The following is a 14831-nucleotide window of genomic DNA, read 5'->3' as shown; positions in this document are numbered from 1 at the left end:
TGATGGAGAGGAGGTATAGATTGGACATCCGCAAAAACTACTTCACAGTCAGGGCGGCTAGGAGCTGGAACCAACTTCCAAGGGAAGTGGTGCTGGCCCCTACCCTGGGGGTCTTTAAGAAGAGGCTGGATGCCTACCTGGCTGGACTCATTTGAGTCCCGTTTCTCTTTTTGGGGTTTTTTTGTTGTTCTCCCGCCCTGGCGGGGGGTCGGGCTAGAAGATCTACTAGGTCCCTTCCGACCCTTAATCTATGAATCTATGAATTCAGTCCGAAAGCAAGGTGCAGCCATGCCGTTGCACCCATCTCTGGATTCACCCCACCAGTGCTTTAGCAAGGCACATCTATATTTTAAGAGAGATTTTTATTAGGTAGTATGGTTTCTGATATGTTTTTGTCTAGTTCTTAACCATAAGAAGAGGTTAGGAATTCATTTGATTAATCTTTTATTAGGAAGTTCATCTTATAAAGCATTGTTACATTTAGGAGAAGTTGGGTGTTTTTTAGTTCCAATTGCTCACCTGGAATACCCGTTGAAATGCTTACTGGCATTTCAGAAAGTATACTCAAAATACAGACATCGCTATGTACCTCCCCCCGCAGCCCCCACCCATGAATTGCATTTGGTCCCAGATGTGACTGAATTGGCAGTTCTTTATAAGTCTGATCCTTTCTGTGTTCTTCTCACCATATTTTCTTATGAATGATGTTCTAAAAATCTGTATTGCATTTAGACATTTTTGTTATTAAAAATGTGACTTGAATTTATGTAGTAGGGGTTATATAGAACATGTTTTTTTCTTTCTACATAATCTATGTTGCATGTATCTGCCATCTGAATTTTTCTATCATTGGTATAGAAAACAAGCATAGACAGTGTGCTTGACAATATTCAACATACAGGAGAATATATGATTCCTGCAGTTAGAAGAATGTCTTTAAAATAAAGTGGGTACTACTGTTTGATTCAGCAAGTCTAATTTTTGGAGTAAAAAAGTGCCAGGTGTTTAGAAATTAAGACAGGAGCGAATGTATTTGTTTCTGTTCCTATTCTGTCTTGAAATTAATCCGTGCATATGGAATACAAGTGTGCAGCATTTCATTCAAACTAAACCAAATTGTAAATGTAATCTTTGAAAATTTTCCTTTGACAGGATGATGATGACTACTCCTCAACAAGTTTGCTTGGGCAGAAGAAGCCAGGGTACCATGCTCCAGTGGCATTACTTAACGACATACCACAGTCAACTGAACAGGTAAATTTTACATTGAGTGTAGTAGCATACCACTCGAGATTTCTGAAAAAAGATCAATTAATCTAGCAAAATCCTACAAAGAAACTTTCCAGGCTGACGCCTTATTTTCTGGTACCTTAGAACCTTAGACCCTTTTAGAGAAAACTAGAGGGTTTTTTGTTTGCTTGTTTAATTTTGCTGTAAGTACATATTTTAAAATTAAAAGTATGTTTTAAGTATGCTATGAATACTACAGGACTGCAGTTGTATGTGTAAGCAATGATGCATGACACTTTCTTGAAACTAATTAGCTGTTTGTTTATTACACTGTTTTTAGAAGGGTTTTTTAACTAAGATATTTTACACTACAATACTTGTTTATTTCTAAAATGGTTTCTGTAGCCTTTGTTTGATATTCATATCAGAAACAAACATAAGATAGACTTTAAAGGCAATTTGAAAAAATACATAGTAATACTTAGCTCATGGAATTTGCAGTTTCATAAACCGATGCCAGCTCCAACACGAAAATGGGGAAAATACTGATTAAAGAACATAGTGCTTGAAAATTATGGGGGTTTTTATAAGGAGGAAAAATAAACTTAAATGAAAAAGCAATGTAGTGAAAAAATAAGTGAAACATTTTTTTTCATCAGATCTGTCTTGTCACCAGTGGAAAACGTTTTTTTCCCCATTTTCTACTGAATTTATCTTTGCAGCTATTGTATGAAAAATTAAAATGTCTGAATTCTAATTGGGGTGGTGATATTAGAAACAGGCTAACTATTCTCCAGTCATCAGATAACTTTCATGTTGTATTCCTGTGGTGTGAGTTTGCAATAGGATATTTTCTCTTTTCAGTATGATCCCTTTGCTGAACACCGTCCACAGAAGATTGCAGATCGGGAAGATGAATACAAGAAACATAGGCGGATGATGATCATTTCCCCTGAGCGTCTTGATCCTTTTGCAGATGGTAATTTATTTTTATTTTTCTATAGGTCCTATGAGGTTTGTTGTCTTATTTTAATTGTCTTTAGCCCTTTGATTTCTGTTGGCATGCTTATGAACGTAGTTTTGTTTTAAACAACTCCTTTTAATGTAGATATGGTTGAAATTCCAACTGCCATAATCTTCATTTTTTATAATACAAGTTTTCTTTCCAGGTAGAAGGACAAGAAAATAATGAGCCATTGCCATAGAAAGACAAAGGGTTAAAGGTTTCTCTTTTCATTTTGTTTTGGGTTGTGTACTGTATTTTGAACAACTTGTGTAGTGTGTGTGCTCAAGATTCTTTCAGTACGCTGAAAGTTTTCATTCCATATCATAGATTTAACAGGAATATTATTTTTCTTAAAATTCTAGTTTTCAAAATAGAGCACCTAATTCTTGCCATCTTATGTTAGTTCAGATAGTATAGCTTAGGGAAACAAAAGCATTCATAAGACTTTGATGCTTTTAATAGTGAAAGTCTGTTCTGCTGATTTCTAGAATGCCAGTCAGTAAAGGGGTATAGTGGGTCGAATTAAAGCTTTCTTCAGGTGAGTGAGTTTCACGTGTAAAAATGAGGCGCCTGTTTGCTTAAAATTAGAAGCTGTTGCAGGTTTTATTAATTAGAATTTCAGCCTGCATGACATAATAAGGATATTAATTATTTTACTTGCTTAATTGTAATTGATATAAACATGTATTGTCAGAATTCACAGGCCCATACTAACTGTCCTTAATTTCTTTCCTACAGCAGTACTGCTATATGCCAGTCCTGTCTGCATTCTTAAGGGTGCAGTTCAACACATCCTGTGTAGATTATGGTGAAAAAGTATTCCAAAGGAAAGTCTTATCAAAGCTAGTGTCAGAATGACACAGCCAATTGGGCAATGATCTTCAGCATAGAAAATGTTTAAGAATTTTATTTTTCCTAAATTGTTATGCTATACCACTTGTATAGCAACAGAACTTTTTTTAAAGAATAGTGTTTCCTTGATAAGTCTCACTTTTATATACCTGGGCTTCTGTAAAGTATTTTAAAGTTAAAATAAAAACTCAAGAGAGACAGAATAAAACATCATATGGTATACAAAACTCTACCTGTGAGTATCATCGTGGTGGTAAATGACTGTATTACAATCGGCTCCCAACTGTAATTGAACATTCAGAAAAAAAGAGGGGGAAGTGTGTCATGAACCAGTTTTTGCTTTTGTTCTTTCTTTAAGTGAAGCCCTTTTACAATATGATACTCAAAATAAAAGTCTGGGAGTTTTTGTCCGTATTTGTCGGACACATAAATGGGTCTTTATGCTAAAACATTTGGAATCATTATCTAGGTATACAATAGTTATTCGTAGTCAGATAACAAGTAGGATTAAAAAGCTTACACAAGGTAATGTTTTGAATATAAATATCTTTCCAAAGTGTTACTAATGGTAAAGAGATAATTTTCTAGGCTTCTATTCTGCTGCTTGAAGTCAGAACTGCTGATGGAGACAAAGGCATGAAAGTGTACGTATTCTGGATTAGCAACCCAGGAACCCATCACTTCTGAAGACTCTTAACTGTGTTGTCACTTTTTATCATTTTTATCTGCTTTAAAATATTTGTTTGAAACTTCAGTAGCTATGTTTGTGTTCAAACAGGTTAAATTGATCAGCAAACTGAATAAACGTAAGATACACGTAATTTTTAAAATTTTCGATCAAAAAAGTAAAATTAAACGATCATGGAATAATATAATATTAGAGCAGGACAATAAAAAAGTGCTTTTGTTGGATTATGCTATACTTATTGTACTCCTTTCCTGTTGCTGTTCTCTTCTGCAGGAGGGAAGACACCCGATCCTAAAATGAATGCTAGAACATATATGGATGTTATGCGTGAACAACATTTAACAAAAGAAGAGGTTTGTTATCTTTTGATCTGAATTCAATGCTTTTATTTGTTTTGTATGTACTTTCAAAGGGTCCTAAGATAGTTAGGTGCATCAATTTCCCTTGAAGTTCTATATACTGGGTATTCAACTCCTTGGAAAATTGATTTTTCATGGGGGGAAAAAAGTGCAACTGTAAAGAAGATATTTATTTTAAAATGTATCAGCTATTCAAATAACAGTTGAAATGTACTAAAGAGGAAACCTCTATTTTCCATCTAATTTTCTGTGTGTGTTTACAGCAATTTGTGTCCAGTCCTTTTTGCTGTTCTCCCATTGTAATTGGTGTCTGGGGATGGGCTTTTGTATTGCGGCATGAAAAAGATGCATTTAGAGAGAAATTCTTGAGGGTCAGGTACAATATCAGAAACTGGTCTTAATATATTCTAAAACTATTCAGAGAGGTTTCTAGCTGAGTTTATTTAAATGTGGTGTAAAACTTATATTTGTTACCTTCTAAAGGAGAGGGGGAAAACACCTTGAGAAAAGTTATGAATTTTTTACCAAAGTTTATTGAAAGAAAATCAGTAAAATTTTAAGTAAAGGTTTCAGCAGCAGTATTTGAAAGAGAAACATTGCAACACTAAGAAATCTGGCAAAAGTTTATTATGTGCATACCTGTTCACCAGTGAAAATAGTCCATATGAATAATATGCAACTTGCCTACACAGTCTTCTTAATCCTTAAGAATTCAAATTTAAATGATAATTTCAAATATATGCTGTGATATAACTCACTGGAAATATTTAGGTTTGTGTAGTTTTGTATGTTCTTTTTTGTTTTTAAGTACAAAGAGAGTAGAGTACATATTATATATATGGAAACAAGGACTAGATATACCAATCTAGGGCTATTCATTGTTTAACTCAGTTGCGTCCAGAGTAGATTTCCCTCATGAAAAATAAATAAATAAATAAGTTGCAGTCATTTAGGGTTGTGGATCTGTAATTTATTCTTTCCTAGCAGTTTGCTTAAGACAATCTTTAGTCCTGTTCCCTGCCACCTAGTGGTCAGGTGATATTACAATGCCAACTATAAGCACCCCCGGTATTTGCATATCTATCTATCCATTTTAGTTTCCAGCATGACTTGTATCGGTGTACAAAATTGCTGTAGTGATGTCAGTGTAAATGTGTTGTATGTTCAGTTTAAAAGGAAGTTTGGTTGAAACATAATATTTTTAAAGGTACTCATTAATGAGGTCTTAAACTTTTTATAGTGATTTTTTTTAAGTAAAACTTGCTTTAACTTCATATAAAAAAAACCTCTACAAAATATGCTTTAACTTAAGTTGCAATTTTAAAAACAGTTGTAACTGAACACTTAGCCAATGTTTCTACGTTTGCCTTACAGTAAAGATTTTGTGAAAAAGTGATATTTATATGAATGTTTCAATTAAACCTAAAAACATTCAATGAAGATAACTCTTTGACAAGCCTTCCGCTGCAGAATGTGGAACCCAAGCCAGGCAGACGTGTGCTTCTATAAGAGATCTTGAAAATACAATAAATTTTAGTCATTTCTAAACACGAGTGACAAGTCAGATACCACTGCCAGGCTGGGAAGGGTCCTTTTCACCTTTTTTATGCTGTTTTTTTTCAGATCAGGCCCTCAAATCTTTGGTAACGTGCTTTAAATGTTTTTGTTTGTTTAATTTGGCAATACCAACTTGAAGAATAAATTCCTTGTGTCATTTTTTTTTTTCTCCCCAGAGGGAAATTAGGCAGCAACTAGCAGAAAAAGCTAAAGCTGGAGAACTTAAAGTCGTCAATGGAGCCTCATCTCAACCACCTTCCAAACGCAAAAGGCGATGGGATCAAACAGCTGACCAGACTCCTGGTGCCACACCTAAAAAATTATCCAGTTGGGATCAAGCTGAGGTAATTATCCTATTTATTGGTTTGTAGTAAATTTTAAAAGTTCTGTATCCCATATGCTGCATTGTCATGATATGGGGTCCCCAGGGATGGCTGTGATGCCCCTAGGGCTCCGTGACCGTGCCAGTTCCAGCCTGCAGGCGCCTTCTTTTTTCACCTACCACATCTTATTGATATAACTAATAAATGAGGAGGCTGCCCATGAGTGTCTGTTCAGTCACGGTCCTGATGGACCCCACTGAACCCTGTGGGTTCTTGGACCCCTTGCTGGGTCCCACTCTTGAGCAGATGCCTCACAGGGCACCCTAATCCTTATGGGCTAGATGCGTGGCTCCAAAACCTCCCCTTTACCATGCCCCATACAGTGTAGATGGTATTTAAGCATTGTCCCTTTTAATGAGGTCTCTTGTCATCGCTGGGCCTTTGGCACCTGTAGCTCTACCCTCTCCAGCACTGGGCTCTCTGCAGCCCTGTCTCTGCACGCTCTCTGGCGCCAGGGCTGTACATGGTAGAGTGTCCCAATGAGGCTTTGTTCTCCCCAGTTAGCCTCATCGTGGTCCACCAGTTCAAATAACAATGTAAATACAAGTCCCTGGGCTATAACCTCACAACAACAGCTGTGATACTGGAGGCCACTCTCTTCCCCTTTAAGAAGGCAAATCTCTCCCACAGCAGTGTGTGCCTCCTAGCCCTGGGTACTTTAGGAGCTCCAAGAGGCCATCAGTCTTACCAGCAGCAGAACAGGCACCCCAGCACCTCTAAGTAACTTTTCTGCAAGAGCTCCTTCCCCCTGGCCACTGCCAGAGAACTAACTCCTGCCAGCCCCAGACCTGGGTCTTATATGTGCCCAGGGCCCTGTCTCCTTCCAGTCGGTTAACGGGGTGCTGGTGCTAGCTAGTTCCCTCATTAGTCTGCTGCCAAGGCTATCTGCAGCTGGGGAGCATTGCCTAGCTGTCAGGACTCTCTAGCTCAGCTGCTTCGGCTCTTAAAGAACCAGGCTTGCCTTAGTGCCTTGCAACGTGCACCCACATTTTATTGTATAAAATAAGTGGTAGTTGAGAAATTTAAAACGTGGTCCTTTTCCCTTCTTTAGACTCCTGGACATACTCCTTCTTTACGGTGGGATGAAACCCCTGGTCGTGCAAAGGGTAGTGAGACTCCTGGAGCTACCCCAGGCTCAAAAATATGGGATCCTACTCCCAGTCATACACCAGCAGGAGCTGCAACCCCTGGACGGGATACACCTGGCCACGCCACACCAGGTCACGGAGGTGCCACTTCTAGTGCACGTAAAAATAGATGGGATGAGACCCCCAAAACAGAAAGAGGTATGTGAATTTGCTGGAAAAATGCATTTCTGCAGATGGCTGATAGGCTAACTTTCACTTTAATTCATCAGTATAAATCTAATCAGGCCACAGTTGGGACAAAATCATTTCATTCTGACATTTAGTGACTGATATGAAAAGTACTTTCTCATTTGAGTTGCAAGTGGCCAGAGTTATAAAAATCTTACTGCTTAACATATGAATTCAGCAAAGAAACGAAGTACTAAATTGTGTGGTGACTTTGCATTACTGCTCCTGTGGTTCAGGGCTTTGAGGTATGCTGGCAGGACAGTGTAGTCTACAGTGTCTTGTCTTTTGTGGATAATTTGGAATGTTTATACTGTACAGTGGATGTGTTTCATAAGGTCTATACTTGGATAAATAAGTTAAGAACACTTGGATGTTGGTCTGTTTCAATAAATGGTATTAATTTGTCTGACTATTGTTGTATAAGATGAGATTCATTGGAATTATATTTAATATTGATTACTTAGATTAAAAAAAAAAAGTCAAAAGACACTTCTTTCTTAAAACTAAATTTGTCATTATCCATTCTTTAAACACTGGTAGTTTTAATATTTGTCCTAGGATGTGGAACAGTGTTTAATGTCTTTTGCTTTTTGTTATACCAATATTATTGTTTTATGTTTGCATTTTGTATGGGCTGGAATATGAGGTACGGGGTATAGTAATGTAAGAGAAGACCGAGTCTTGGTATTATAGTAAGTAATGCTTGCCTTTTAGAGGTCTCTTTTTTGCAGTTTCACAATGTGAGAATTGTGAAGGAGTTTGCTTGTAAGCTCTATCTTGCACACAACTGAAAAACTTGGCTTTTGCTTCTTAGATACTCCTGGACATGGAAGTGGATGGGCTGAGACTCCTCGTACAGATCGAGGTGGTGATTCAATTGGTGAAACGCCAACTCCAGGAGCAAGTAAAAGGAAATCACGTTGGGATGAAACTCCTGCTAGCCAAATGGGTGGTAGCACTCCTGTTTTGACACCTGGTAAAACACCAATTGGCACCCCAGCTATGAACATGGCAACTCCTACTCCCGGTAAGTTTAATTCATTTGTTAAGACTTTATTTTCTATAATTGAAATAAAACGTGTATTTTTTACACCTTAATGTAATGTAGATTTATCCAAGACTATTACTGGCTTTTGTTATATGAGAATTGTTAGAGATCTCCCTCAAATCTACAAATGATGAAGAAAGCTTGCATCAAGAGGCTTTAAATGTTAAGTAAGGTACTCTTCTTGCGTGTAGAAAATAAAATATCCTTTATTTTTACTTAAATGTAGGTCACATAATGAGCATGACTCCAGAACAGTTGCAGGCATGGAGGTGGGAGAGAGAAATAGATGAAAGAAATCGGCCACTGTCTGACGAAGAGCTGGATGCTATGTTCCCAGAGGGCTATAAGGTAGTTGAACGTTCGAATGTCTAAACTGCCCTCTAGGTATATCTCTAACAAGCATTATTTTAACTGTGTTTTTCCTGTATCCACTCAGAATATGAATTTTAATAACAAGTTTATGATCTAAAGGGAGTAATTTAAAGCAGAGGTGTCAAAGATGTGACCTGCAGGAGCCTGAGTAGCTATTTCATCTGGCCAGTGGGATTTCTCACAAGGCTGGAAATGTGGCAGGACTGTGGAAGCTGTAGCAATTAATATTTTTGTTTTTCATACTACCACCAAATTCTCAGCCCTATGGGGAGCCCCATGGGCAGGATACGCAGTGTTAAGCTGTGTCATCTGCCCTGCAGAGCTGCCTACAGGGCCCAGAAATTTGGCTGGAGGAGCAGCAGCTGCTGCCACCAACTTTCTAACTTTGTGGGCCAGGTGTCAACTCTGGGTTCAGATGCAGCCTGCACTGTCCCCATGCTCTGGATCTGGCCCATGGACTAGTCCTACACTACTTGCCCAGCCCGGTGGACTGGATAAGTTTGACATTTGAAGGAACTGTTTTTATTCTGTGTCACACATTTGGGAGCTCCTAGTGATTTCACATAGTAGATCCATATGAGGACTGATTAGAGCAGGGCTGTCCAACTAATGGCCCACAAGCCATATGTAGCCCTCAAGATGTTAAAAGTGTGGTCTGCAGGCTTCTGGCCCACTGCTGCCCACCCTGTTACTTCTGCTGCTGTGGTGGCAGCTGGGGTATTCAGGGCAGGGCAGCATGGTTGGAGGCAGCCTAGTAAGCTCACTGGGTGTTGGAGGGGAAGGCTTGGGTCGTCTGAACAACAGTGCCGGGGAAGGATCAGGGAGGGGAAGTATATGCCTGAGGCTTGCACTTTCATATGGTGGCAGTGGGTGGGGCTTAGGCTCAATGGTGGCAAGGGAGGGAGTGGGCTTGCATGGAAGCAGGGCAATTTGCCAGTCTGGTGGCAGCAGCAAAAATACATTCCTGCTGCTCCTGTGGGTGGGCAGGGGGTTCACTCTGCCCACATGGTAGTGGGGGGCTTATGTAGCAGGGGGGGTTGCACATAGCAGGAGTCCTGGGAACCCCCACAGCATATGGCCCCTGTGATGTGTGGCCTGGGGCCTATGACTGGTGCCATCTCTAGCCCAAAGCTGCTTAGAAGTTGACTAGCTCTGGAGTACAGATCTGCAGCTGAGGGTATGGCAGAACAAACCAGATGGGTTATAGATGGTCAGTTCAGCTGTGTTGAGTACACTACATAAAAAAATTCTCATTTCACTTTTCAATGTTGTTATCAAACGCTTCTTAAAGTAACTCTTAATGACATTTATATCCTCATGAGAACTTTATGGCCTACTTTGCTTTCAGATAAAATGTTAAAGTGAAAAAGGTGATTTTTATTTACAACGTTAAGAAGGTAGATGCTAAAACTGTCACAAACTTGTAGACTAAACCACTGACAATAGAAGTTTGTATCAGTCCTGCTCAGCACTTTTGTGACTGTAGGTTCACTTTATTTTTAACAGACTGGCTTACAGTCTGTTAAAATACTACTCTAGATCTGTGTTCAAGTGTTTCGTATCTTTCCCATTTCATTTTGCTGTATTTTAATACATGTTTCACCTAGGTTCTCCCTCCTCCGGCTGGCTATGTGCCTATTCGTACTCCAGCTCGTAAACTTACAGCAACTCCCACGCCTTTGGGTGGTATGACGGGGTTCCACATGCAAACAGAAGACAGGACCATGAAGAGTGTCAATGACCAACCCTCTGGAAATCTTCCATTCCTAAAACCAGATGATATTCAGTACTTTGATAAATTGCTGGTAAATTAAATTTTACTTCTATTGTTTTAGTGTTGTTTTGATATGCCCTTATAATAGAGGGTTACAAATGGTGTACGGAAAAGCATTAGGTAATATATTTGTAATTATTCATAGGTTGATGTTGATGAATCAACTCTCAGTCCAGAAGAACAGAAAGAGAGAAAAATAATGAAATTGCTTTTGAAAATAAAGAATGGCACACCTCCCATGAGAAAGGTACAGCGATACAGACTTATTGTTTTCATTTTCAGAAATCTTAATGTGCTCCCCTTTGGTTTCAGGATTCATTTTCAGATTTACAGCCTTGTTCCTCAAAGAGCCTAGAGCAAGTCCACGCCCCATGTCTTTAAAGATTTTCCTTTCTTTTCATCTATCTTTAGCTTTCTTTTTGTGTTTTATGCGTCTTTTTTTTTCTGTTCTACTCTGAGATTATGTATTCATTACAGTAATTATTCTAAAATTAGTTGCATCTGGTACATATTTTTTGACAGTTATGAGAGCTAGGTTATACTTTATTATGTATCATAAGATCATTGCTTCAAATAATCTGTCAATAACAGGTTTAGCTTTACAGAAGTTAGTGGGCTGGCACCTAATTACAGCTTAATTTGTTTTATTATAGAGGAAATTTTTGTTCAAGTATTGTTCCCTGTTGATTAATATGCAGTATGTTTTGGGGTTTTTAGGCTGCCTTGCGTCAGATTACTGATAAAGCTCGTGAATTTGGAGCCGGTCCACTGTTCAATCAGATTCTACCTCTGCTGATGTCACCAACGCTTGAAGATCAAGAACGTCACTTGCTTGTCAAAGTTATTGATAGAATCCTATACAAATTAGATGACTTGGTCCGGCCATATGTACATAAGGTTTGTTTCAGTGAAGCTTTCTTCAATACTGAATCTTTCATTTATGAATGTAGTCTCTAACTGTTAATAACTGCACATATGTCTGCTGTTTCCATAGAGAACGTAATGCTGTACAAAAATGGTTTTTACACTTACCCATGCCAGTTGTATTTTCAGAGTAGCTTTTTAAAGTTGTGCACAATAAGCTTATCAAAATTTACAATACTTTTTAGAAGAGTTCATTTTTCTTTTCATGTTAGTGTCCTTGGCTGTGTAACCTACAAACATGTTTTATAGATGTTGGAAGCATGCTTTGGAAACAAAAGATTGCTAGTTGATCATACAGTGTCAGTGGCATTGGTGTTTTACCTCAGAGGAGAAAATTACTTAGAAAATTAATTAGCACTGGGATTAGTGTTTATGATGAACATGGGGACAATACAGTAAGGAAAATGTAAAGTAAAGCCCAAGATCCTTGAAACCCTCACATTAAACTAGCCTTTTCGTAGGAGCAAAGGTACTGAAGTAATGTGAATATTTGAGGTAAGAACTTTTTGGGAATGCAAATGTTAATTTATTATCTGGTATCTGTTACAGATTCTTGTGGTCATTGAGCCACTTCTGATTGATGAAGACTACTATGCTAGAGTGGAAGGCAGAGAAATTATTTCAAACTTGGCCAAGGTAATATTGCAGCAGTCTTGTTTTGGTACTAAATGAGTTAATATAACTAACACATGTAGCTGTGTAACACTTTGACATAAATAGTTTGCTTTGTAGAACTGAAAACGTAGTGATTATATTACAGACCTACAACAAAGGAGAAAGGAACAACTAACTTTTTAACCTATACTTTAGCCATGTATTTTTCTTTATCGTTCAGGCTGCTGGTCTGGCTACAATGATCTCCACCATGCGACCTGATATTGATAACATGGATGAATATGTCCGAAATACAACAGCTCGAGCCTTTGCTGTTGTTGCCTCTGCTTTAGGCATTCCTTCCCTGTTGCCCTTTCTGAAAGCTGTATGTAAGAGCAAAAAATCCTGGCAGGCAAGGCATACTGGCATCAAGATTGTGCAGCAAATTGCAATTCTTATGGGATGTGCTATCTTGCCTCATCTCAGAAGTTTGGTTGAAATTATTGAACATGGTGAGTTTAGGCTTTTTTTTTTCTTGTTCATATATAAAGTTATAGATTAAATTGATGATTCGGATTCCTAAAAGTTCGATCTAGAATTCACAGTCCAGTAGTTGATATCAGAATATTTCTCTTTCCTTTTTGTACTACCTGTTTTAGATTTTGGTCCATTGCTTGCTTTAATTGTAGTAAATTACATGTGTGAGTGCCATAGCCATAAGACACTGAAGGCAATAATGTAAAAATCACTAGAGCATCTAAATTTTTTTTGGACTTGATCCATTAGTTTTCAGAAAATATAACCTTTGCTATGTGGACCATATATCTGACTAGTACTTGACAAGGTTAATACCATTTTGATTCTGTAGAACCCTTTGGTACTTAAGATTTCCACTGATAAAGAAGTATTGTTCTGCCTTCTCTTGATATCAAGTCTTGTAATTTTATCATAGTACAGTTTAGAGAGAAGCCTTGGGTTTCACTTAGCATAGTGTGAAACAGTTCTAACAGGATATTAGTTGAGGGAATATAATCTGTAGCACTTTGGGTCCCATTGTTATTGACTGCATGTTTTTAGTGAAACATCTGGTCAGTCCAACAGCTGTATTGTGAATCTTTTGGGACTTCATTATTGAGGAGGTCAGAGACTGGGGAATGGTATGTTTTATATCCGCAATAGAAGTACTTAATTTGTGGTAAACAAGGCTGATATTTTCTTGGCTGTATTTTCAGTGAAATTCTGCAGACACTCATGCAGTCAAATGTTTTGGATCAAGGCTCTTTTCTCAAAGTGTTAAAAATAGCACAGGGTTTCTCAGGCTGTCTTGACCTCCATGTGACTTTTCTAAAATGACCTGTCTGTATATGGCTCCCAAGTGAAAGCAGCTTATTAGTACCTTTGGCCTTTCCTGAAAGGCCTGAATTTTATGAGCCATTTGAAACTGAAGTGACTCATCTGTTTGTGTTGTGGTTTATTTTTTTAAATCTGGAACAAGTAATTTTCTGTTCAAACGAGAATTTCAAACCAGATAAATTGTCAGCATTTCTTATTGTGATTTCAGTTAAGATGAAATAAACTGAAGTATATTTCTATTTGGAGATATTAATCTCTTCCTGTCCCTTTAGTACTCCCCTCATTTGTTTGTAATATACAAGCTCTGTATGGTGGTGTGTTAAGTTCCATTATTAATATCACTTGTATTTTCAGGTCTGGTGGATGAGCAGCAGAAAGTACGTACCATCAGTGCTTTGGCTATTGCTGCCTTGGCTGAGGCAGCTACTCCTTATGGTATTGAATCATTTGACTCTGTTCTGAAGCCCTTGTGGAAGGGTATACGTCAGCATAGAGGAAAGGTGTGTCTAAAATCTTTTTCTTTTTCTACTTGAAATTTAAATTGGTGCCTGTATCTTAAACTCATTACAAATATGTTATGTATTAAAATAGGGCTTGGCTGCCTTCTTGAAAGCCATTGGTTATCTTATTCCACTTATGGATGCTGAGTATGCCAACTACTATACCAGAGAAGTAATGCTGATCCTGATCAGAGAGTTTCAGTCTCCTGATGAAGAAATGAAAAAAATTGTGCTGAAGGTATGTCAGAATCACTTACGGATGGTTGTATGCTGCTTAAGATAAACCTGGTGCTGCTTGTGACTTAACTTGAAACAGAACCTATTTGTCAGGATTTTTCTAAAATGAAATGTAATCTTTACTGTCAACTTTGTTTTATTTCTTGATAGGTGGTAAAACAGTGTTGTGGTACAGATGGTGTTGAAGCAAACTATATTAAAACGGAGATTCTGCCACCATTTTTCAAACACTTTTGGCAGCACAGAATGGCACTGGACAGAAGAAACTACAGACAGGTATTTAGTTTGAAGAAGCGTTTAAAAAATAACGTTAGTATTTGGAGGGTGTATTTTTGGTGTCTTTATTTTTGAATTGGCCAATTGCCCATTGAGAATGGGGTGGGGGGAGCAGGGATGGAGTGCTGCTACCTAACACCCCATACTGCTGCTGTTCTGCCTCTTGCAGGGAGTGGGCTGTCTGGTCCTTGGCACAGCTTCAGAATCATGGTGGCACTGACATGGGGGGGAAACAGAGGCCTTGGGTCCCTTCCTACCTTGGGCTGGAGCTGTCCCCCCCCCCCTTTTGGGCAGTAACCCCCTCTCCTTCCTGCTCCCCTCCCTTCCCTGTTTCCTGCCACCTCCCCTCCCTGCCAGCTGTT

General features: G+C 38.4%; 1 protein-coding gene across 3 annotated transcripts in view; it reads left to right on the top strand.

The window, feature by feature from the left end:
* SF3B1 (splicing factor 3b subunit 1) overlaps positions 1-14831 on the top strand; it is a 45700-nt gene that overhangs the window by 12996 nt on the left and 17873 nt on the right. The window contains exons 3-17 of one of the 3 annotated variants that reach the window (XM_019523139.1): positions 1153-1254; positions 2095-2209; positions 4050-4129; positions 5869-6036; positions 7127-7361; positions 8206-8418; positions 8666-8787; positions 10419-10616; positions 10731-10832; positions 11303-11482; positions 12059-12145; positions 12345-12615; positions 13811-13956; positions 14048-14194; positions 14344-14469. In XM_019523139.1, coding sequence (XP_019378684.1) covers positions 1153-1254; positions 2095-2209; positions 4050-4129; positions 5869-6036; positions 7127-7361; positions 8206-8418; positions 8666-8787; positions 10419-10616; positions 10731-10832; positions 11303-11482; positions 12059-12145; positions 12345-12615; positions 13811-13956; positions 14048-14194; positions 14344-14469 — 2292 coding nt within the window. Of the gene's footprint in view, positions 1-1152; positions 1255-2094; positions 2210-2319; positions 4130-5868; positions 6037-7126; positions 7362-8205; positions 8419-8665; positions 8788-10418; positions 10617-10730; positions 10833-11302; positions 11483-12058; positions 12146-12344; positions 12616-13810; positions 13957-14047; positions 14195-14343; positions 14470-14831 lie in introns of those variants that run through there. The other 2 variants (XM_019523140.1, XM_019523141.1) reach the window with 2 other exon arrangements.

This window comes from Gavialis gangeticus, unplaced genomic scaffold (assembly GCF_001723915.1).
Source record: "Gavialis gangeticus isolate Ggan-Ray unplaced genomic scaffold, GavGan_comp1, whole genome shotgun sequence".
In the NCBI taxonomy this organism is placed as follows: domain Eukaryota; kingdom Metazoa; phylum Chordata; order Crocodylia; family Gavialidae; genus Gavialis; species Gavialis gangeticus.
This window is presented reverse-complemented; position numbering and strand designations above follow the sequence as displayed.